This window comes from Hirundo rustica, chromosome 4 (assembly GCF_015227805.2).
Source record: "Hirundo rustica isolate bHirRus1 chromosome 4, bHirRus1.pri.v3, whole genome shotgun sequence".
NCBI lineage: Eukaryota > Metazoa > Chordata > Aves > Passeriformes > Hirundinidae > Hirundo > Hirundo rustica.
In genome coordinates, this window is record NC_053453.1 from 70,274,641 (window position 1) to 70,300,697 (window position 26,057).

The following is a 26,057-nucleotide window of genomic DNA, read 5'->3' on the forward strand; positions in this document are numbered from 1 at the left end:
GCAGCTGTACCTCCTCCTGCCACATTTTCAAGTTTTGATTAAGAATAATGTGTCCCTTCCTGCAAAGGTGGAAATTTCTCTAACTACGTAGAAAAACAGACACGAGACGTAAAAAACAGGTATCTTGGTTATGATAGAGTTGCAAACACAACAGAATTATTCTTCAGGTTCAGAGAAGTCACTTTATCGTGTTCTTGCCCACAAGTTTCAGCACCAAAAATAAAAGGCATGACTAGACTCTGGTTAGAAAGGAAAAGGCACTAAAGACAAGGATGGAGGCAGGCATGAGGAACAACAGCATTCTGTCCTTCTGATTGTGCAAAGTGCACCAGAGACCTACACTTCTGAAAGATCTCTGCCTGGATTTTTTTTCTATACCCAGGGCACCTTTTTTTAAAATTACTTTTTTCTTTTTATTTTAATGGTGTTTCTTTGCTGAGTATCTTCTCCTGAATGAGTATCTCTCAGAAGGCAGGTACTTTCTGGACTCAGGGCACATTATCCAACCAAAGTTAGTACTTTACTGATACTGCCCAAATACTCTTATTCATGGGACTCAAAACAAAGGGTGAAACTGAGCTGCCTTATACTCGTGACAAATACTCTTTTTGTTCTCTGGTCTGCTTATAGGGAACTACTCAATTGCTCAATGAACAAATGACTCCCAAATGCTGATTTACACACTGGGAGGATTATTTCCTCCATTCTTGCTCACGGAGAAAAGTGGTACAGGAGCACAGCAAGTGCTTGCTTGTTTTGTAGCACATGGGACAGAGGGTTTCTCCCCCAGTCTTGCAACACTAGGGACTCTCAGTGAGGGTATTTTCTGGGGACTTTTTCCTCCCAGAGAGATCCCAAAAATTCCTTCCTTATTCTTTATAGGAGGCGTAGTTGCCAGGAAAGAAGCCAGATTAGTCATGAAGACTAATTTTCTGCCCTGAAAACCCCGAGCTTTGATTTTGTCTGGCCTGCACGTTGTCACAGTAAAAAACCAGAGAGCTGCTGGGTGGTTTTCACTCTGTATTTAGCAATGCTGTTTCCCAAAGCTGTGTGCAGGACTCCCAAACAGATACAGGAAGAACAAAAGAGGAGCATGCAAAGTGACCTGTTTTTGAACATGGCAGATTCCTTCCCCTCCACCCCACAACCTCTGCACGCGACGCACAGCACCGACTCCACAGCACCTCTTCTACGAGCCAAGGAAAACAGATGCAGAAATAACAGAGCAGAAAATACAAAATTCTAGGATCATTTCAGCCCTCCTGCTCCCTCAGACATGGAAGAGCGGGATGTTTCAGTTGCAGGGCAGCCTAAAAGCAGTGTCTGGGGAGAGAGCTGTGGAACTGCTCTTCCAAGTCTTTATCCCACGGCAGCCTGGGGTAAAGGCTTTCCTTCTGTGCAGCACCTGGTGAGACCGCTGCACACAGGAGCAACTCCTTAAAGGTCTTCAGGAGAGACTGCAACTTGGACCCTTCCCTTTGGGGTCTTGTGGCGCGCATGGCAGGCTGCTTGGCCAACAGGGGACAGCAGGACCTGCAGCTTAGCAGAATGAACAGACTGCTGCGTGTTTACCCAAAATTCATTTGTTTAGTTTCACAAATCTTCAGACACACATCCTCCAAACCACACTTGCAGCTTCTGGCTGGCTTTGGACTGTCAAAATGCCCAACCATCCTTGCGAACTCTGCTAGTAATCTCTACAGACAAATAGCACAATGTGTTTGAGGAAAGCGGCCAGTGTGAGATTTCTAGGCTAATTTTCCTTGATCCAGAGTTTTCAGTCACACCAAGCTCTAGGGAAGCCTGATGACTTATGGATGCTTATTCCAATCCAGATCCAAACTTCAAGCACTCGTTTTCAACCACACAGAGGTAAATTACTTACTCCTATCACCATTATTCTTCTAATTGGGCGTTTGCTCCTCTGTTTGACTGGAACCAGCAGAAGTGAGAGGTGCTCACCACATTGCTGAGAGGACCAAATAAGAGGATTTTCAGTACAGCATGAAAACCAACTGCAGGAACAAAGAGCTTTTAGCATTTACTTGCTAAAAACCTCCTTCCAATTCTGCATGTCTAAGTGAGTGAAAATTTAACTCAGCAGCCTCATATACAAAAAACACCTCAGTGAAGCTGCTTCTGAGCAAATCTTGCCAGGTTGGTCCTGAAATGAGAAGGATCCAAGTGGAGTAAAGGTAAAACATGAGCCAGTGCAGAGAGACTATTCACTTGGGATTCTGCTTGTCTGCATTTCATGCCAAACGTGGGTCCTGCTGTTAGTTTTTTGCATCTAACTATTGTTCAGCTGAATTTCTCACATCACTGCTTCACCTGTTTATTTGGTATGATGTTATTAATGAAGTGTTTAGGTCAGAGACTCAAGCAGGAGGAGTGATTTAGGCACAGGGCAGCAGGGACTGATGCCGACACTGCAAATCTGCATGCAGGGGAAGATGACAACTGATTTTTCACAATTAAAATCACGAAAATCACATCACATGTGGTAAAAATCATTACAGGGGATCACAAAATTGTGGGGCAAAGAAAGGGAAAGGATTGTTTCTATGAAGATTGTTTTTCCCAAACTGCCCTCACTGAAATACATGGCAACCAGTAAAGTACAAGAGGGGAAAAAAAAAAAAAATCACTTCTCCAGTGTACCATAGGAATTATTAATTAATTAGAGCTCATAATTACTCTGACAGCTTTTGCCTTATTTTACAATTGGGAAGAATACGGCACAAAGTGGCTAAATGATTTGCCTAATCTCACACAGTGAGTAAACAGCTGAGTCATAAGGAAGAGCAGAGCTGCTCTGCCTCAGAGCAGTGTTTGGGAGTTTCTTTGATGCTGTACTGAACCTCCTAAAATGTCCAGCTGCTTCAAATGAAGTTGCAAAAAAAAAAGGAGACAGAGGTCAGACAGTTTGATCTGTGGTTAGGTATTCCTGCAGTTGTGCTGGGTAGAAACTGTAGTGGTCTGTGCCCCAGTTAGTTTTTTGAGGTGTGGTTGTGTTTGGTTTTTTTTTTTTCCCCCTTTTAATCCTTTCTGCATAATTCTGCCCCAATAAAACCCAGAAGGCTGAACGTGTGGAGTTGTGTTCTTATTAATGCCCTCTCCCACCTATAACAAGGCTGTTTAAAAAATGGAAATAGACTGGACTGGATTTTTGTTGCTGCCCAAACCAAACCTCGAGCCACCACCTTCCAACGAATCATCCCCAGTAAGTGTTAAGCAGAATGAACAGCAATAAAAACGACAAACCTGAAAGGATGGGGAAAGACTTGGAAGGAAATAAAACAAGGACCTGCAAAGCCAAACAGCATTACAAACTGGTACATTTTAAATGAACAACAAGAAAACAGAAGCCACACTGATCAAAGCCTCCCACCTCCTCTCTGTGGTGGATGACACCTTCGCTGGGAGCACACCACCACCTCTAACCCCACACCTGCAAAAGGAATTAATTTCAAAAAGAATACAGACCAAAGAGAACCATATCAAAACAAATTAGCAACAGACCCCTCATCCTGCTGTGGTCAGAGAGAAGAGGCAAAGATGCTCACAGTTGCTGAGATTCAGGGGGAAAAAAAAAAGACAAAACAAAACCAACCCCTCCCTCCCCCTAAAAAAAAAAAAAAAAAAAAAAAATCCCAGCTGTTGAAAACTTTAGAAGAAACAAGTCCAAAGACCTTGAAAGAAAAGAGATTTCAAACAGCTTGGACAACTGGCAGGGGGCTAAGAAACTCCTTTTCAAAAAACACCTGTGCTTTCTCTGACTTTGGGTATCTCTGTGTAGCCTAGGTAGATTTTTCACCGAGAGAGGCACCAAGTACAGCCCTAGGAATATGCAGTGCAAAGATAATATACACTGTATTTATTTACAGATACACACAACCGCAACAAAAATGTCAAAATATGTTGCAATCGTAGATATGACCTGCTTGACAATTTGTTTTTCCAACTAATAGCTATTCAAAGGAAAACTATCAACACAAAGCTCATCTGTCTTTAATGCTTGCATGCTATTAACAACATCCCAGATCACTAAATTCAAAATGATTTTACAACTCGGTCTTGCTGGAAATCTTTACATTTCACCTCATTTTAGTAGCAAGATGAAATCTAATCAGCAGCTGCAGAAACTGGGGGGGGAGTTTAAGGTGCTGTAGGGAGTGTTCAAAGCCAATATATGTAAATACTGCACTCAGAGAAGAATTTGTTTAGTATTTATGCCCATCCATGATCCCATATGAGCGGTCAGCTGCTTGAGAGAAGATCTGTTCGAATGGTCGGGAATTGTTGCAGTCATGCCTTTTTTAAATTGCTTATTCCTTAGGTCATGCCAAAGAGACTTAGGCTCAGTTCCTGACTTTACAACAAACTTTCTCTGTGAATTCGAGTGAGCCACTCCTCATCTAACATTCTGTACATGGTCACTAACACCTTTGTGAAGTTATCATAAAATATCACCAAATATAAATTCTAGTGTTTTGCACAAGAGCACACAGCTACAGAAAGCAAAGAGTCACCCCTCTGCCTCAGTTCTCTTACAAAATTAGAGACAATACAACCTTTCACCTAAGGAAAGGATTTATTCTGTGCAAACTGGGCATACATCAGACATGTTCATGAAACTGCATGGGAACACCACCATTTGCAACCCTTTAAGTTCAGTAACTACTATTGAAGTTATAGTTCATATTTCTCTCTCTATCTATCTAACTATGAGATATTGACCCTACCTGTGTTTATTATTATTTGCTGCTGAATGCAGAATACAAGCAGAAGAGTGCTGAAGAAGTATTCAGCCCCCCTTGGTGCACAGACTTCAGATCCTATTCCTGATTTACACCAGCAGAAACAAAATCACCATCAGGACCAGTATTGGGTCCAAATTGCTGGCAGGCACAATGAACCACTAATTGCTGGATTCATTAGTAAGACTCATAGTTTGTCCCCATGAGATGCTGAATACTTTCAGCTCCTTTTAAAACCCCGCATCTTAGAAATTAAAATTAACAACTGCAAACTAGTATTTTTGTTACACTGCAGAAACTCAGCAGGAATTTGAAGTCAGATCACAGGAATGCTAAAATTCCATTATGTAAAATTAGGCAGATTTTTATCTGCCATTTCCCTGTTAATTCTGGAGAACACGCCTGCATCCACACACAATAGCTGCTCCATGCTGTTCCTCAAGCCTAAACAATTGGTTGAAATAGTTTTTGTAACGCTGAAAGAAGACAACTGCCTCACAAAATACCTTTTAAAATCCCCCAGTACCACACTATTAAGACCAAACTATTCTTTTCAGACATAAAACAAATGTCTATTTAAGAACACATCCAAATGCATTTCCATCACTCAGCCAGAACACTTTTACCTCCCAGAAGTTGACACTGTGAGAGATGGAAAGAGAGCCAGAGAGAGAGAAGAGACCTCTAGTCCACCTACTGGCTTCACTGAAGGCAGTGAATCCAGCTCTAGCTCATTTCAAGTAGGTTCAGCTGTGTCAAAGGTTACCCACAAGCTATTTCTTGATGATTTATAGCTGATGTCTACAGATCTCCTTTTATTTTAATGATGACTTCAATACAGATGTTGAGACATTCTTTGTCTTCACGGAAGTGTATGAGAGGGAAGCTGACATCTTAAAAAAAAAAAGAGAATTCTAAGAGACTGATTCGCTTTTTCTGAACAGGGCCAGCTCTGGGCAGTTTTTATATCTTGTCCAGAAGAGAGGAAAAAAAAAAAAAAAAAAAAAAAAAAGAAAAAAAAAGGCGCCCCCTTCACCCTTTTCTTTTACAGTAAAGCTGCTATGTTTCTGTGACTTATTCTGGGCACAAATCCTAGAGCATTGACTCAATGTGTATGTCACCAGTTAATTATCATCAAGACAGGACACTGGGACACTTGGTAAGCAGAAGATAATTTTATCTCTTCCCCAGTAATAACATGTATCTGTACAGCATTATTTTGCTCCGCTTGAGCCCAGAGCGATTTACAAAGTGAGTCCCAAAAGATACCATCATGGGAATCCTTCCACCCAGCCCTGAACCACAATCATTTGGGGCTGAGGAACAGCAGCACAGGAAAAGCAGCAGCAGGACATACCAACATCCATTTGAAATTTCAGATGTCATGCTGGTGAAACTGCTGAGAGTTGTCCAGATGTGAGGTTGTTTTTAACCTCAACATCAGTCTGTGTGTGTGTGTGTGTGTGTGTGTGTGCACCAGGCCTGTGTGTATGTATGCGTTGAATTTTCCTGAGCCCAAATTTGGTCTGTGCCCTATATAGAAAATGTTGAAAGTACAGGCTATTCACTCATTTTTGACAAATAATAAGCAAATAAATTAATTCATTTCAGAGTTCTAATTGCTGACTATATTTTCTGTGGACATTTGAAACTAGGAGGAGAGTACCCAGAAAAGGAAAGAAGATAATTTCAGAGAGGACTAAGAATATCGGAAATAAGCACAAAAAGGCGTCATTCTGATCTGCAAGCAAAGCAGAAAAACGCCAAGAGTTGAGATTAGCAGAGCTCAAGATTGACCGAGGCAACCAACAAGCTAAATTCAAAATACATTAACTTACAGCTGTAACCTGAAGCCTATACAGCTCTTAGCATGGCTAAAGATAAAAATAATCAGTGACCTGGAATGACTGCTCTCCCTGAGAGAGCTACCTTTCGAAAGAAAGAAAATTCACAAGAAACCCACACAACAAAAACACTCTCCAGAACTGCTACATGCATATGTTTTCTCCCTAATTGCCCACTGAATTAAAGCTGCTTTACTAATCCTGTCGCTGTGTTGCTCCCTTTTATGGTACGCTGCTTCACAGCTTTCTCTGGAGCATTCTGGAGACCAATAAATGCACCCCAGAAACTCAACCTGAGAGAGCTTTTTGTGCCGGCTTTCCCATGGATATGTCACGTTGGGTTGTGTTTGTCGCCGTGCAGGCCCCGCTGTGCTGTGTTAGCTGGAAGTCACATAACACAACGTGGCTGATCCATGACGTGAGATGTCACTGCCCGGCACGTCAGCCCAGAGCCTGACACAAACCCCTGTGCTTCATCTCCACGCACAGCGGGCCCCCTCGCTTCCAATCCACGAGAAGGTGCTGGCACAGCCACTAAAAAAAGGAACGCTAATAACTTATGAAATAACTCAAGAAGTTAAAATTCTAAATTGAAAAACTTTCCCTGTGCTGTTCCCAATGGAGACATGGCCTTCCCCTCCATGCACTCCATGTGTTGAGATACTCAGAAATCTTTTATCAAACACTTTCTTTCCCAATATTTGTTTGTTTTTTTTTACCAGCGCTGGCAATAGCCTGTACTCTCTTCAAAAGCAGCAAGGAAAAATGTAGCAACTTGAAATGAAACCAACAGAAATTAAACTCATTCATTAGCACAAAACGTACACGTTGGAATTGACGGTCTGGTGGCATTAATGGATTAAAGACACGTGATCAAGGCTGAAATTTTAAACCAGTTTCACACGTTAGATCCTTTCACATCAGCTTGTCTGCCTCAGATGTTCTTTGGGTGCTCCTGAATGCTCTCTCTGGATACCACCGAAGCACTTTTACTGGGAGATTCCACAGTAGAAAAGTCTAACTCTGCTGTGAAGCATTTATGCCTTAGCAGAATTGTCAACATGAAATCTTCTATGATTTGAGACTGAAAATTAATCCCACTTTAATAAAAAAGTAACTCATAGATTAATTTTCTTAGCTGCTTTCTAAGCCTTTGAGAAACGTTTATACCAATCCCTAAGTTTCAGGCACGACAACATGAAGATTCCTGTTGAAATGAGATTCTTACACACAAGACTTCAGGACCTTGGACCTTAAGGAGGCTACATTATAAAATCACAACACGCTGCTTTGAAAAATATGTGTACTCTGAAGCGATGCCTTCCACATAATGTCTCTGAATTCCTCTTTTGCAACAGCTCATTTTACACTGAACAATTCAAACTGCATTCTGTACAACAAATGTGTAGTTCCGAGAAACCTGAGTGAAAGAGTTGCCAAGCACTTCACATAAATCTAAAGTTAATACTAATCTAAAAGAAACTGTCTTGTTGAATTTGAAAATAAAACAGATTTTTCCACTCTGCTGCTAAATTTTGCTTCTCTTCAGCTATCCACAGCTACCAGGGATTAGAGATTAAAATGTTTCAGATTAAAATATTTTTGGAGCTCCCTTCTTACGTGATTATCGTTCAGCTGCGGGTACAGGAATACTTACTGCAAAATGTATTTCTTTGCTGCTTAGCTTGAATTGCATTCTGTCAGAACATGTCAAGAGGAGCTAATTTCAAATCTAGCATGTAGCGTGGATACAAACCACCCTCCTGCAGACAAAACAAGCAGTTTCTGGAAGCTGTCAGACCGATCACACTAGAACTTCACTCCATCACCTCAGAAATTCCCTTTCTGTGCTGAAAAGGAATTCTGTGTTTGGTAAAAGGTGGCTCCGCTGCTGTTCACTACACAGGCCCACCAACACAGCCTCTGCACTTTATTTTGGACTGTTAACACCCACAGTGAAATACTTAAAACACTTAATCTGAAGCTGCCAAAGAGAAAATGCAATTCCTGATGTGAAGTACCTGGCTCCTTTCTAGAGTATCTGGGAGAGCGAGAGTTCTCTGCTCCGTTTCAAGCTCTCTCCTAATCCATGAGATAGGTACATTGCCACACCACTATCACTTGCACAAGCCTGTGCTCCTGGTATAAACACGTCCCTTGATTTAGAGACTCTTAACAGCCCAGAGTCTGAAAAACAAATCTCTGGAATGAAGGATGGCCTTTATTAAGAATTTCGTATTTTATGAAGGAAACTATACATTAATCTGATTCTGGCATAAGTTCCTGGTTTGTTATCTGTATTTAGCATAGAGCTAATATTGGTCCCTCATCTTTTCAGTGCCTGGTGAAGAATGAATTTCATGTATTTCTCCTCATGGCTGGTTCCCCTTCTTCAACATAAAGACCTTCTAAATATTTTTTTAACTCCTCCCACAGACCAAGGCCACCCAAAAGCAAGGAGTATCAGCAAAAACCACTGCAACCAGAAAAATCAATTTTTTTCTCAGTTGCATTATGCAGCTCCAGATTGCACGCTCTCCTAAACCCCTTTTACGGCTATTTTTAGGACTTTGTGGACAACTGGCACCATCAGCTCAACAGCTCTCTCTGTGGCATTACAAAAACCCTTGACTTTGTGACACTGTTTTCTTACTTGGGACTAATCCAGTCTCTTCTTGCTCTTCCTCATTCAAGCTCTTCGTTCCAACTGACAGAAGAAGGGCAGTTCTGTCAGAAAGCTTTTGAGAAGTTAATGCTCAGGTATTTCTAAGTAACAGGGTAAGACACTGAGCAGAAACCAAATGCCAGATCCCAGCACTCCTAAACACTGAGGGATTCTGGACACAGCCTCCTGAAAGTCACAGTCACAGTCTGCTGGATTACCTTGGTGTTGAGTATGTAGCCAATCATGTGGATCATTTAAACAAAAATAATGAGAGCTACTACCGGCTGCCCACCCCACCAATTTTATTTATTTATATCAGGTTTAGACGGCATTAACAGCAAAGAACAGCAGTGAACTAGTAAGGACACAGTGCTTGTTTTTTCACCTCTTTGCTTTACACCTCTGTTGTTCCCTGTCTGATTTCTGAGGACCTCTCTCTCAGGAATAAAGTAGTCTTGCTTGATTTGTCTATCTCACTCTTTGTTTTTGATCAGAGATTTCAGAGGGTTTTTTTTCCCCTTTTTGTTATATTTTATTCTGAGTTTTCACTACAAAAAGGCCAGCTGACCCTGACAAGGGTTAATTGCCTGGCAACTCTGCTTGCTAGACATGCTCGTGCCAGAGAGACATGATCTCAGGAAAGAAGAGCTGTGGACAGCTAATCTGAAAAAGCATCCTAGGAGCCCCTGCACATATCTATTTTATTTTTAGGAAAGTGAGGAGGGGTGTTAGGCAGAATGCTGTGCAAGTCCCTACTGCTGCTGCTGCTGCTGCTGCTGTTTAGACAGTGCTATTAACACAGCTTTTATTGTTTGGAACACATTGGCTATTTCAGAAAAGCACCTTATGAAGTTCCATTAATACCCATCATTTCACTGTGCTCCAGCAAGTGGTTTAAAAAGTCACTATTTATATGCCTGCATGTCAAATATAGGAAGAAGAGCCAGGAAGAAGAAAACAACTTCAAAGATTTTGTCACCAACTCCACATTTTACTATTTAGGATCAAAAGCACGGGCAGCAAATGAGACAGGCTCCCAGGTAAAGAGATTAATAACTACAAGAATGGACAGGGAGACTGAAGGAAGAGTACAGAACAGATGAGGTCTCAGTTTACAGCTCCCTACTCATCACTGCATCTGTTCTGTAAACTTTTCCTTGATTATCTTATAGCTATTTCTGACCTGTTTGATGCTCTGGCAAGGGGATTGGGAAATGCAATCACTGAAAAATGTTTTGGATGTACTGATGTATAATATTCGACTGCTAATTGTTATTCCGGTGCTGAAAAGATTAATAGATCAATTTAGCAAGGATTTTTTTTTTTTTTTTTTTTTAATCAGTGGCATATAAAGAATTGTGTCCAGCCTGGAAGCTCTCAAAAATAGAGGAGCTTGCAAATGTTAGAAATAAAACTTCTGTAAATACAGCCCCAGTATTTTATCAGGGATGCTGTGTCTTAGATCACTTTAATGAGAACTGCTGTTCTTCATTCTAAAATACCTCGGTAGTCTAATGAAAATAAGGATGTCTTGATTTCCTGTTGCTTGGACAGGCATTCAGCAGCTTCTGAGCTCTCCAGCCAATAAAGAGGACAAGGACTGCCATTAGTATACGGGGCCCAACATGAGCTGTAGCTTTGTTTCAGACAGCTTCCTCTTCTCTACTCTTCAGGGATAACAATTTGTACCCTTCCAACACAATTGTGCCCTTTGATCACCTGTACACAGCCATTTCATTATTTTAATTTAAATTTGATGCTTCCCATTAGCATGTTCAAAAATAGCAGGTCTGAGGGTACAAGGAATCTGTATGTCCACTCTTCAGCCAGGCTTCTGCCACAGTCAGAATGGGGCACGTGATGGGGCACGTGAGCTGATGCAGCTGCGCACATAATGGGGTCTAATGTCTTCCCCAAGATCTCCCCAGGATGAAATTCCACATTCTGCACCATCATATGAAAGAGAGAGATGAGAGAAAGGGAGATAAAATGCACCCAGCTTAATAGGGCTGCTTAGGGTAGTCATCAAAAATGAAGTTCAAGTCAACAGTTTCCCTGAAGTAGAATCAGAAATATCATATAGATGAGTTTTATGGGCCTTTTTACTGCTTTAGGGCCTTTTTCTTTTTTCCTTCTTTCCTTCAGGTGTCTTCCTTTTCTATTTTCCACTATATTTTTATCTTGACTGAAGAAAGCTTTCTTACTAAAGCTATGTAGTCCCACCATCAGTTTTGCTGGGACAGAGAAATCCACAACCAGCTCCCCCCAGTTTACTTACTTTCCCTAGTAGCACAGCCTATGGTGTGTCTGAACTAAAATGTCCATTTCCAAAGGGCTTTTATTCTTTATTTTTTCCCTGGTCTCACGTGGACTTGGTAAGGAAGACAGTGATTAGTTCCCTGACCTTCCCTGGATGAGAATGGAACAAGCACACCTTGCTCCCTTTCTATCCTTCACACACTATAACCAGGATGCAAGACACAGCTGGTGCATGTGGCAGCAACTGCAGCACCACCAGCAGAACCTCCTCAAAAATGGGAGAAGTTCTTCTGGAGAGACTCTGGCCATCTTAAGGCCAATCTGTGCAAGCACTGAAGCTTTCAAAGGCAATTTAATTGTTGCCTATAAGTGACATGAAGAAAATTCCATCAGAAGTGCTCGCTTCGGTGATCAGATAATGTGAAACTAAAGCACCCTCTTCAGTTAAAGATTCAGATCGATATTTGTCTGAATATTGTAGCTGAGGAGAGACTGACTGTGTATATCCAGCTGCTTAGTGCTGTTCCTGCCTTGTCTGAAACACATTTCCTTTCCTTGTCACAACTCCCAGGTGCTACTGCTGAGCAAATGGTAGCATCACTGCCAGAAGTATTTGAATAGGACAACGACGACAAAAAAATTGATTTGGACAATCTGCGTGCTCTTGTCACTGACGGAGACACAACCGTGAGTAGGGTTAGGGCTGAGGTCACAACAAGGTTAAAAGAAAAGTGCCCAGGAATTCTCTCCTGTCACATTTCACACTGAATTGCTCCTGTTCTACAGCAGATGCTACAGACAATACACTGTGCTCCATTAAATACGGGGAATCGTTTAGCTGCATTTACAAGCTACATTGAAAATTCACTCCAGAATTACTGCACTTGAAAGGTTACATGGAAAGGGCTAGAACACTGCAGCACGCAGGCACTAGATGCTATATTTATCCATGCCACATAAAAAGCAAGAAGCAAAGGCAGGAACGAACAGGGCCCCGACCATTTACAAGTGAGGGTGAAGTTGTTGTCCTTATGCAAGGGAATAAAGCACCTGATCTGAAGGCAGTGAAGACTGGAGCTATCAGGTGAGAGTCCTGCCAGCACGGTAAAGGCCACAGTTCAGATAAATGTAGGCTTCATTTTATCTTGTGCACGGCCCTGTACAAGCAAGAGGCTTGAAATGAATCACAAGATGGAAAAGTTTCTCTGCCTAGTCCTTATCTGCACCTCTGCCTGTTCTCTCCTACTTGGGAGCCTGCAAACCACCCCGAGCACCCAACAGGGCAGCATGCAGGCACTTACACGATCAAAGGCAAAATGTGCTTAAGACAGACTTTGGAAATCCAGCACAATTTGGCAAACTTCAAAGATAGTTGCCTTTCAGAAGGGTTGTGGAGGAGGCCTTGGTAAATTTGAATGGTATGATTAGCATACCGGCTGTTTTTAAAACTGCTCAAGAAGAAGCTGTGTTAAAATCCATTTCCGCAAGACACACGCATTTTTCTTTTGGACAGGCTCCACTAGCTCTGTTTCTTAAATCAGTTTTTCTGGCACGGATTTCTTCTTGGAAGAATGTACGACACCAGCTCAGTTTCCTAACCAAAACTTGACAGAATGTGCGCAGCACAGCATAATGGCATCTCTAGTTCGTGGCTCCCTAAAAGTTACAGCACAGAACCCTCGGAAGTGAATTTGACTATTCCAGGTCACATCTGCTGAAAGGCGAGCAGGACGACAGGAGATGCCAGGCTAGCCTGTCCAGCACAGTGTTCAAACACTGGTGAGGGCCACTGATAAAAGGCTTGCCAAAACAGGAGTTGCCAAGGTCTTAGAGGAGTTTCAGGGATGTTTTCAAGTCTTACTAGATTTAAAGGATGATCCTTGGCAAACTCCCCCTGATGCTTCTCAGCATTTCTAGAGCCAACAGTTGTTCCATCTGCTGCTGAGGCTGACTTTGAAGAATCCTTGCAAAGAGCAGCACACTAACTTTAACACTACACAAGAGAAGAAATGCCACAGCTTTTCAGAAGTGACCTAGATGTTTGCCAGTAGCTTGACACACTCTCAGGTAAGGCTGTCTCCATGTCTCCAAACACTTGAGTGTATTACCAAAGTTGTGCCAGTGTAAACTGTGGGCTGAAAACAGAGGTTCAGTAAACAGCATCTATTGAAAGCTATTCTAAGGCATTAACTATTCATCTGTGGAGGTCTGGTGTACAGTAAGCCTGAGAAAGATCACCACAAACTAACTTCAGGAACTAAACTGCTAACGGGAATTAAAAAAAAAAAAAAAAAAAAAAAAAAAAAAAATTAAAAAATGTCTGTGAAACTCAAGACTTATTCCCTGATGGCAGTTTAGAAAAATTAAAAAAAAACAAAAACCCAAAAAACAATCAAACAAATAAACCCACAAAAAACAAAACAAACAAACAAAAACAAAAATACCAAACCAAAACAACAACAACAACAAAACAACAAAAAAACCAAAACCCACAAACAGCAAAGAAAATAAACTTTTGGAGGTGTTGAGCACAAACAAGCTTTGAGAAAGCAAAGAAAGGTCCACACAGACACAAACGAAGGTGTTTGGTTCCAACACATAAGCTTCAGTTTCTGCCATTGTGATGGATTTGCCAGTGTGTTTCCTGAGCCAGGCCACTGCACTACAGTGTAAGCTTTATTCTAATTACTGTAGGCTCTATAAAGGTTTCTTTATCGTTTAGTATTATAAATAATTGTGCTTCCAGGCTGGGGTTCAAAGCTCAGAACAGCACCTGCACAACAGCTCAGGCAGGTCAGGTGACCTTTCCCCAATTCCCATCTCTCTGGTGCTGAGGACAGACAAAGTGATGTGTCTGTCATACGCCATTACCATTAGAACAGAATCTTGTTCTTTTATCACAACTGAACTCCGCCGGATTTCTCAGCAGGAATGCTAAGTGAAATCAATGTCTTGGATTTCCAGGCTGAGCTTGGAGGTCACAGCCACTCTATCATTTCTCAGCATTATCCCTTCTCTTTCTCTCGCGCTCTCTCAGAGCCTCCAACTGGCACACAGCAGATTGAAAACAGCATGCAGCACAGGACTTACTCTGCACAATTTTACAGCCTTTTGGAGCCCCCTTCCTTTCCTTTTGGCCCACTTTTTTAGTTTATTTCCACCCCCCCCCCCCCAACTTTGCAAAGTAAGTCCTGTTTGTCTCCGATGGAACTGCAAGCACCTAAAAATATGAAAAAGCAATAAAACAAAGGGGAGAACAGAGCTGATCTTGACAGATGCCAATTAAAAATGGTTATGCTCGATGTTACCAGCAGGTATGGCAGGCCTTGTAATACTGCAACTGCCACAAAATGCACACTGTGCCCCTTAGATCTCATCAGAAATTCTCCTTCTGCACAGGAGAAGCAAAATAAACCCTGAGATTTTAAGTGTAGGAGATCTACAAGCTGCCAGCCACACACAAGACCCCCCTTGTAAAATGCACAAACTTGGTAACCAAACACTACTTTAAAAACCCAAAACCCAACAATCTACCATCAAGCACAATCACAGCTTTGTGATTTCTCTCTATAAGGGAAGAGGCCAAGCCAAGGAAAAGCCACAGGAAGTCAGAAAGTCTACAGTAAGGAGAAAGAGAAGAGACAACCTAGAGCTTGATTCATCAACACAGCAGCCACTGATTTCAAGCCATGTCTTTCATTCTTTGAACATGTATCTCACTGAGCTGACAATGGTATTATTTATTTGTCTGGTTATTTTTAATCTGTGCTGCTTTACTGTTAGGGTAAAAACAAGACACTACTGTCAATTCAAGGAATTTCTCCTGACGTGATAAAGGACATGGACAGCATGCTGGAGGGCACTAACAAAAAAGAAGGACACATTTTTTTTTTTATCAAGCTCTTGCTGTCACCTAAATAGGGCTGCTTTCTCCCTGCATTCTTTTGCTAAATTCTTCCTCACTGTTTTGCAACAACATCCTCCCATTTTCAGGGAGACAACCTGGGAACAAAGCTTCCTGCAGCTGGAGGGACAGGCCTGGTACAGTACCTTGCTTTTGGGTGGAGGGCTGTTTGTGCTCTTGTCTGTGTGGATGCTGGTAGGGGACACGGCAGCACCAAGGTTCCCCTGGGGAATGCCAGGAATCTTGCCTCCCGGAGACACTTGCATCGCAGCAAGTTGGGCAGCATACAACTGCTGGAAAAACAGAACAAAAAAAAAACAACACAATTGGGGTGGGGGGGAAGACAGGAGAGAAATCATCAATAAATAAATAATCTTCCCAAAACTTCTCCTAGAGCAGATGATATAGTTTCCTTCCAACGGGTATTTTTTATTTAGCACATGTATGTTTCGAGACATGAATTGTCATCTTCACTTTTGTGACTCATTCCTCCAGGGATGGACGAGAGATGTCACCATGAGAAGTGTCCCAGCTTCCCTGTGTGTCCAGGGATTCAAAACAGGGAACAGAAGCTAATCCCCATGGTTTGCCTGAGCTGCTGGACAATCCTTCCTTTCCTGAGACAACACAGGCATAAAAGCACTCCCACCAGTAATACACATTAACCCCTGTGAAACACATGCTCTTGGGTATGATCGTCTCTGTGCTACCATTTTATGTTTCTTTACTTTATTTGCTGCGTTTTCCCAGGCTGTAAGGTGTCTGGGACAGGGAATGTCAGAATTTTATTTAGTAGTGACTCTAGGAGTCCACTCTCATCTGGTTTACAGGGAACCACTAGAGTCAACATAAATATACACACATCAATGGTAAAGCGCTGTCCATTAACTATTAGAAGCCCCAGTTAATTCTAAGAACCCTTTCTGTGACAGATGCAATGCAGACACAGAGGGGAAATGTTTTTCTCTTCAAAACTAAACCAGTAAGGCAGTTCAAATACATATTTTATTATTAACATGTGAATACTTATAATCACAGTCATCTGTTTAAAGTTAAGCACTACAGTAAGAGTTTAAGGGACAGAGGTCAAAAGCAGTTAGGAAGCAGGCAAACTAGAAGTGCCTGGAAGCTCCCCTGACCTCCTAATAAAACACGGAGAAAATAAACAAGGTGAACAGGAGAAGCAACAATTGCTGCTGCTTTCTGAACAGGGAGGAATTACCAAGTCAGGAGCCTAAGAGAGCAGGAATGTACTAACAAGGATTCTAAGGATTCTCCCTCCTCAGCCCCAGCCCCCTTTTCCAGGATTCACTCTAGTTGTGTGAGTGATTAGTGCAGCGCAGTACATGTGCAGCACTGAACAAAGACACTCTCTGCCTGCAGGTGATAACAGAGCTTCTGGGATGCTGCATGACAAGGGATAACATGCAGAAATACGGAACTGGATGTGAAAAAAACAGGGTGGCTTCAACATGACTAAGTCTAAGAAGTCTTGTTGGTCGTGCTCAGTTGTTCTGCTGTCGTTTCTCAGGTAATTTTAAACGCTGAGAGAGGAACGCAGATTGGAGGGCACAAAGAAATGACAACCCAAAACAGCAAGTCTGAAAGAGGAACCTGAGAGTTCATTACATGATTATTCCACGTGGATCTGTGCAAAAGGTGCAGAGACATTGCTAATATAAGCTCACAGTACCTAAACCCTTGATTGAACGGCTCTGTATCTTCGACAACCCTGTGGATCATCACGTGACTCCCTGTACAAACTCCTCCTTTTGCTGGTGCACAGCCCTAGCCCTTTCACACAGTTAAAAGTAGCCCACTGACTGCTCTTTTAAGTGTAATAAGACACCAAGTTCTTACTTACTTCTTTTTCATCTATTCTTTTCAGACCCTCTATTATTTTCAGTTTTGAATCCTTTTTATTTCTTTTCTCTACTTGGATCACTGCTCTATCCTTACTTTTCCATACTTCTTAATCACCAACAATCCATCCCATTCTGCCCAGTCTGCCTCTCTTTCCCTCCCATCCATTCATTCATCTGCTCTCGTTCTTTGCCTTTTCCTCAAATTTATTTATTTTTTTACCCCCAGAGAGTCGAAGCCAAATAGATGCAAATCAACTACTGATAAAGTCATCAAAAACAACCCAGCCCCAAATAAGTCACAGATTCAAATACATGTATTTATCAGTTGAAGCTCATTTCCATTCATTCTATCTAAAGAAGCCCAGATTCTGCAGGGAGAAAGGAACAAGGTCTCTGTGAGCCAGGGAAGAACTACAGCAGGCTGTTAAATGAAAATCAAACCAGCATTACATATTAATTAATATATCAGAGGGGCAATGGTTGTTAAAGACACAGGATACATGACTAGGGAGCAGCTCAAACATAATGGAACTCTGGAGGTGACAGAGCAGATCTAGGGAAAGCTTTTCCTTTTCTTTTGCTCCCTGGTGAAAAACTGACAAAACAAATTTAGGCAACTATGGGAAAAAGACAAAACAAAGTCAAATGGCCATTAGGCAGGAAGGGTTCGAGCTTGCTGCTAATCTATAGATGAGATATCAGAGGACATGTCTATTCCACATAAAATAGGGCAAAAGTAACAGTCACTCTGGACACCTGGCAGTCCTGAGCCAACTCCTGTCAGGGTGATTCCTGACAGGCCTGAGCTTTACAGAAACCTCTGGGTGGAGGGGAAGACTTTTCCAAATGGATCTTTATCCAAAGATGGAATCACAAGAACTAAATTATGTGAAATACACGCACAACACGATGTCCAGCAATTTGCACATCTCACACATTCCAGTGGTCCATGAGCAATGGTCAGAAGCCAGTTCCTCCTCACAGTACTGTCCCACCTTTCTGACAATGCATGCAAAGACTACATAAGCACTGGGGATGAATTTTTCTATGCAAGAGCCCAGAATAAAGCCTTATTTTCAGCTGGAATATATGAAATTTCAAATGTATGCCTTATTCTTACTTCATGGACAGACATACCTGAAGAGACTAAAACACACAGTATGGTGTGGAGTAACCTGGAGGGAGGGGTGAAAGAAAATCTATAAAGCCTTCATTCATGCTTTTTAAAACCTTCTGTCCTCCTGTTATCAGACTCAACATCTCACCTCAATTTGATTTATTTTGAGAATTAAAACCAAACATTAAATAAAATTTTATAAAAGGTCCCTTGTTAGAGTCCTCTCTTAAAAGTCTCTGTCTGCAACACAAACCAACCATTCTACAGGAAAAGCAGCATCAGGCCCAGCTCTAAAAGGAAAAGCATGTGTTTATGAAACTGCAAGGGTCTGAAACCTATTCAACCAGTAAGACTGCTCCTATATCACCCTCCTATTTCAAAAAAAAGGAAAGAAATACACAACACGCAGCACATTTCTTCAACTTTCACAATTTTTGAGCTTTTGCAGTATTGAACTTGTCTATTCATATTTAAATGTCTCAGGACATCATGATCTCTAGCTTATACCCAAGGGAAGGGCAATAGTGTGACCAAGTGCTGTGAAACAAGATGGCTAAATGAAAATAATTTGTTCATTCATTTAATAGACCAACTGAACTCCAACAAAAGAACATTTCTACCTCTGCTTCCATACTGGCTTCAGGTTTCAGAACAATCAATAACTCTCTGTAAAAATATTCAACTATCATCTAAAATGTACCCTTAATCCTACACAGTAATGAAACCAAGACCTCAAAAAGTGCAAGGAAAATTATGTTACTCTGTATCACTCCTGTAATACACTGGGTTTGAACCTCTAAATTTTTGCCCCAAACAAGAGACTGGCTAAACCATTTCCACCACCACCAGCTAACCTAAAGACTCAATGTCAAATTCTAGCACTCATTTTGCTGCACCTCATACAGGACTTTTTATCTATAGAGTCTTGACTGCTTTACTGCGACCAAGGCATTCAGTTGCAATCAGAGAAGCACTACTGCTTTAGGCAAGTTTATTTTTGCTGTATGTAATAAATAAGGATAATATTCTGAATTTTAAAAGATACATAATACTTCTTCAAGAAGGCAGAATTGAGCTCCTGAGAAAGCAATTAAAAAGCAACATCTATTGTTTGTTTATAACAAAATGATTACGTTTCGTCTCCCCTGCCCATGTGCAATATTGCATGTTTTGTTAATCTTTTCTCATTAACCTCTTATGAAAATCTGTAAGGAAGCAAAATCACCAGAACAAAAGCACAATTTGGTACACTTTAAAATAAGCAGGAGGTATTGTTAATTTTTTAATGCTGCCCCTCTCCTTTTAAGGTATTAAGCAAAAAATCCCCTTTCTCCCCAGGTCACCAGCTAAACATTTATAATTCTTCCAATATATTAAGCGAAAATATTCAGCTGAACTCTCTAAATGGACTAGTTCTGAGAGCTCTTGGCTCTGTAGTACATCAACAGCAAAGCCTTAAGGTTAGGCCAGCTTTGAAAACTTTCCCCTTGGGCATTGTTGTTACACGTTAACAATGCTCATTACTGCTTGGAGGGTACACTAAAAATGAATTCTTGTTCTATTAATACAGAAAATGAGAATGAGATTTAATAGCAATTTTAAAAAGGGTTGAACAAAGTGCTAGCAATTACACGGGCAGAAATAGTTGATTCAAGCACCTATAGGCATTTGGATTACAGTATTATCTCTTATTAAAATATTTTTATTAGTGAACAGTGGAGATTAAGAGCTGTTAATAAAAAAACACAGAGAGAGAGACAGGTGGTACTGGTAACTGAATCAGTTACTGCAATAAATTTGTTTCTGATAAAGTGGTTTTTTCAGTGAAGATACCACAGAGATGAATTTACAACCCACCGTGCCTGAGTTTTTGAACTGTTTACTGATCTACCACTTCAATTTCTTTGTCATTCTGAGACCCATCATTAAAAATATACACATGAATGGCCTTGTTCTTTGTTTTTTGTGGGTTTTTTTTTTTTGCATAATAAGGGGTGGAGGGGAGGGAAATGGTATAAAATGAGACTCACTCAGAATAAATGAATTTCATTTTTCTTTACCTTAATATTTATGCTTACATAAGGCATGAAAACTTTGATTAAGGCAAAAAGAATTTTGCGATTTTGCCTAATTTTGAATCTTTTCAGGTGGTTTCTCAGTTGAAAAGAAAAAGAATTCACTGAAAACAAGCATTTGATATATATCTTACTGTAAGACAGGTTTTTAAAATTACTGGCAACATGGATAAAACCTACAGAAACTAGAATTAAAGCAGCACTCATTAGTGCTTGGTAGCAATACTTACTAGATAGTCTACAAAAAAAGTTCTTTATTTACATATTTGAAATGCCAGATTTTATTTTTGTCTGAGTTTTCTTCAAAGATTATCAGTCAAACATTTCAAAGGGACATGCTAATTTGTACACTCAAACTTCAGCAGAGGCTTTTAAGTGCCCCTTGTTTGCATCGAAAGGGAGATTTTCAGAAAACAAAGACAGTATTCGAACATAAAGACAGTAAGCTCCTTTAAAAACTTGCCCAAAGAACACATTGCAAGGTGAATTTGCTAGCTTTCACTTTGGGATAATTTCAGGCAATGACAATAGAGCTCAAGATCCTGAGATGCACTTCGAAGTATTTTCGGTTTATTTTGGGATTTACTTTGTTTGGTTCCACAGACTTCTGTTCTACCTAGCATTTGCCTTTATCACAGCCAATTCCTAGAAGAAACTGCCCTGCTCCCAGTGCTGTGACATCCAGAGACTCTCAGTGGCAAAGAACCTTGTCTGGATTAATGTTTTCTTTATTCACCAAGCAAAAAAATAGCAAGCTGGATGAACTCACCCCAAAATTGTGGACCTCACAGAGACTAGAGAAAATACGCTAAATATTGAAAAGCTGCGTTGCTCCTCGCCATGGCCTCAAAGCCCAGCTAACATTCTTTGAAAACTCCCATCCCAGCTATTCCCTGAATTTAGCCTAAGAGAAGAAGACAGGTAAGTAGATCACATATCAAGGAAGAATAATAAATATTAGAAAGACTGGGCTAGTTAAAAGATAATTAATATACTGCTTTTAATCAGAGAGCATTGGTGACACTTGGAGAAACTCCCTAGAGAAATTTTGACTCACGATGTTTCAGTCAAGCTCAGATGTCCTTCATGAAGGTGAACTTTAAACAAAGTTCATTGTGCTCAATAGTTTTTACATCTTGTTTTGTCAGACTAGACAATATAATAGTCTCTCGAGCCTTAAAAAAACCCCGAGACTTAGAAGGAAATATTGAGAAAAAGAAGTTCTCATTAGAAAAACTGTGAGGCATTCACAAACAGAACAAGGCTTCATTTATACACAGGCACAGCCTTGGTAACCACCATCTCTCTCATATTAAAAAACATCACTTTTAGAATCAGTAACCACAAGTCTCCACAAAAATATGATTCTGGTAGCTGATCTCTAGGGTTCCAGGCCTGCAGACCTTATTCCTGAGAATAATCCCACTGTAGTCGACAGACCAGGATGAATGCACTAGTTCATTTCTCGTTTGGAACTTCTCAGGTATGACCAGCTGGGGATCCTTGGCATCCAGAAGCAAGGCTGGAATCCAGGTCACTGAAAAACTGAATGGGCTTTAGGTTTACTCCTGATGTATTGAAGACTTCCACTGCAGTACATTCAAAACAATGCTTGCTTTGATTGTAGGACAGTAACGGTGAACAAAGTAAAACATGCGTCCACAATTTACGGTGGCTCTGAGTTTTCTTAGAAACTGATGTAATTTTGAGGGATAGGACACACATTTTAACTAAAGTACAACTCTTCTTGTATTTATAGGAGCATCTATGGGAAAGACACTAACTATAACACCCTCAAATGTGAAGAGATGCAGATTTCCTTGGAAAGCAGTCTTTAATTCTGCCAGTGGATAAATTCTGTTCAACTATTAGCAAGGTGAGAAGCAGCACCCACGATGTAACTGACAGCTCCTGGTGACACAGGAAGACTGTAGGAAACTCCTGATTAGAGCCTAGACCTCATGGCTCCTTTGTCCCACGCCTTAACAAGAAGACAATCCTTCTACAGGATGTAACTGTAGGAATTTATCCATAGACACTTCCTATCAGGGACTAATAAGATCTGTTAGTCTCTGTGATAAAATATCATTGCAAACTGTGTATTTAAGATTGTCTGCTCTTTCCAAGTAAAGAGATTTTAACTGGAAAACTGCCCAAGTGGCCTACATACTCATACATACCATGTTCGCACCGTATGACACTAATTGAAATAGAGTGACTATATGGAATGCAATTGGAGAGGAAATTTGATAATGTCATATGGAAAAAGCCTGTTGGATGAAACGCTGCAGATAAACAGTGTCCCCTTCGAGGAAAGTAATTAATATTGCATGTATTTTAAAATATTAAGAAAAAAAAAAGCTGGCAACAATTTATTCCTATAGTTTTTTGTGCAGTACCAGAATATAATGCATTTTTTCTGCCGCTATTATTAATTACTTTCATGCCAATGGAACTTCTTATGTCAAAAAGAACAGCAAGAGAATTTCTTTAAAGTAAGGACATATTTTTGACGATATTCCTCACGATTATGCACTAAAATGGCCAGTGGTAATGTGGAAGACTGACAAACAACAGGCATGTGCAGCTTAAGAAGGGGCATTTGTTTTGCAGACTGCATTCCCTTTATCACCAACTATTCCGTAATGCAGAATAGAGCTGACTGTTCTGTAATGAAGATGAAGTGTTTGAATGAAGGTTCCACATGGAGACTGCAGCTCCAGTACAGCTTTGGCAAATTAGAAGCTTGAAGTCAGTAAAGTGGCCCAGACGTTTTACTCCATAGGAAAAAACTCACTACTGCCTATTTGTTTACCACAGGTATGCTTCCCAAGAGGTTTATTTTTTTTTTTTGAATACATATATCCAAGATTTTTGGCAACTAGCTCAGAGCACCTGACCTTAGTAAGTATAATTTTTCATGTGAGAGACCAAAATTCTATGAGTGGCCGTTTGACAAAATACTTATTTCATATTGCACTGCTTTACTTGACTGGTACTGCATATAATCATTCACTGTTATCCATTAAGTGACCAGAGTAGTTAACAAGCAAGCACTGCCAGCAGAATTACTGTAAATAAGGTTCTATATATTTCAGATTGCCGAGCTATAATTAAGGCATTTCACTATTTTACACACATTTCCTTAAGCAACTCTTTCTCCAGTTTTTATTTATAGATTTTCTGTTTGCATTTTAAGTTGTTGTATTCAACAGGGAATTAAGTCGGGGAAAATCTGTGCCTGCTTTAGGACTGATACTGAATTAATTACTTCAAATCTGAATACTCTGTGTCTCCTGAAGTTAAGTGCAGAGCTTGTAGTAGAAAGATTAAGGTCAACTGCATTTCTTATTTTGAGAACACGGATTTGCTGACTTGAATGCTGATATGATACCAGGTTCTTATATATTGATGATTTTAATATTCCTTGGTGACTTGTCCCTCTTCTTCAGGCATGAAGCAGAGAAACAGGTAGTCTGCAGTACATGTGGACCACAGCTCTCAGCCTGCCCTCAAAACTTTTTCTTGATAAGCTGTGATAAGAAGTGAGCCCTAAAATACTGAAGTCTGTCTTTAAAGTAGTAGAGAGATGATAATCACCTACCAGAAGCAACAATGCCACATTGCCAAATTAGTTTGTTGGAGGGGAAAAGAAACAGATGCAAAAACTTACACTCGGATATTTTTTGCCCTCTCCCACAGTTGTGTCTTCATCTGTTAACTATGATGTCAAACAGTAAGATGAGAAATATTTTCTTTCCTGTCTATTTCCCTTTTAACAATAAGAGTATTTTTGAACCTGAAGTATCCTACAATTGTATCCATTGTCCTTGGAGGGATAAATTAACGTTGTTCCTCGTTTATCTGACACATACAGGAGTTCAGTGACATCTACTCAGCCCACTCAAAAACTCAATTTGCTCTTTGAACTGAGTTGTATTCCATGGCCAAAGGGTCTGGATAAAAACACAGGAGGCAGAGTGTGACAAACTCTCAGTCGATCATAGGCAAGGCTGCTCTCTTCCAGCTTGGGTAGAGAGGAAAAGACTGTGATGTTTGTGCCTTAAAGGAGAGCTAAGGACTGTGTTGGAGCTACTTCTGTCCTGCCAAGCCCTCTGGAAAGAACACAAAAAAGAGTAAGTACAGGTAGAAGAAGAATATTGAAAGGCAGAGGCCAGTGATGGATAGATCATCCAAGCTGCAGAAGATAATGGACTTGCTCCAAGAGCTAAACTAAACCAAACTGATTTCTAGAATAGTTCCGAGGAGATTTTTTTCTGTTTCCCTTTTTCCTTAGCAAGAAACACTAACAGAAAGTGACATGGCATCTTTATTCACCTGTGTACGTTGTTTTATTTTATTTTATTTTATTTTATTTTTGGAGGTGGAGAAAGTAGAGCAAGGTTATTTTGGGGGAGAAGAAGGTCAGTCCTCACAGCGCTACATTTCCAGTTTATGAGTTTCTGTGCCACAGAAAATTTTCAAATAAGTTCAAGTAAATTTACCTCTCATGTAATTTTTTTTTCATGTTCATTGCTTTAAAACCTCCTTCCCCAAATCCTCAAGAAAGCTAACAGCCTATGAGATCCTGTTGTGAAGTTGTAGTATCAGTACAGGGCAGCAGTTGTCCTCCCCAGCAGCACACTGTGATCCCCTTTCCACAGAAGTGGAATATTGTCCAAGAACTAAGGAAAGCTCCAGCTCAAATGTACCCTTCCTTTGGCCTTAACCCACATGGAATCCCCTCTTCCAAACCAGAGTTGCTTTGTTCTAGGTACTGTTAAAGGCTTGCAGAAAAAGTCAATCAAACTTTTTTAAACTTGTGGGAAACTGTTATTCCAATCACCAGCAAAGAAATTGCCTTGAACTAGAGTATTTTGAGCCTCACTGTATCAGAGTAAATCTATGTTCCAAACCAGAAACCAGCTGATTTTCACTCTGGTCAGACTTCTAATGTTCTCAACCATCAAACTGAGTCCTATCACCTTGAAACTCATGGGTGTGCCTAAGTTCAATTTAGCCCCATTGCAAGAAGCTGGATAACTCAGATGCTTAAAAAGACAAATGCGTATTTGTTTAATTGGGATGCTTGAGCTTGGGAGAGGACAGGCTATAAAGAGGAGACATTAGAGCATGTAGAGGGGAGGCCATTATTTAATAACAGAATTGCTGAGAGAGCAGAAAGGACTCCATTAATGTCATCATTTTGGAGTTTGCTTCATTATAGGAAAGTCCCTCTTGAACAAAACAAAATAGCAGAAACAACGGCTGCTCAATCTTTTTATTCTTTGATTTTATGATAAAATGGGTGTGGTCTGCAAACTCCCCCTCCAATGGAGCCCATAAAACTGCAGAGAGCCTGAAAACTCTGTGAAGCTTTGGCAAACTTCTCAGGAAATAACTTAAGAAGCTGTTTTCTGGTTCATCTCACTATTTCCATGCTTACACTGATGTAATGGGAGAAGTGACACTTCGCATAATCCATTAGGACATATACAGAAGTTTAGTCTTTAATTCTTAGAGAATTTGTTCCCTCAAAGTGATCTCTGAAAACATCTGAAATCCCTC

The 26,057-nt window shown here is 40.6% G+C and overlaps 1 protein-coding gene across 31 annotated transcripts in view; it reads right to left on the bottom strand.

Annotated features, from left to right (window-relative positions):
- The window catches only part of SOX5 (SRY-box transcription factor 5), a 504,910-nt gene that overhangs the window by 39,973 nt on the left and 438,880 nt on the right, over positions 1-26,057 (bottom strand). For all 31 annotated transcript variants that reach the window (XM_058420241.1, XM_058420243.1, XM_058420242.1 and 28 more), the window contains one exon: positions 15,579-15,725. In XM_058420241.1, coding sequence (XP_058276224.1) covers positions 15,579-15,725 — 147 coding nt within the window. The remainder of the gene's footprint in view (positions 1-15,578; positions 15,726-26,057) is intronic.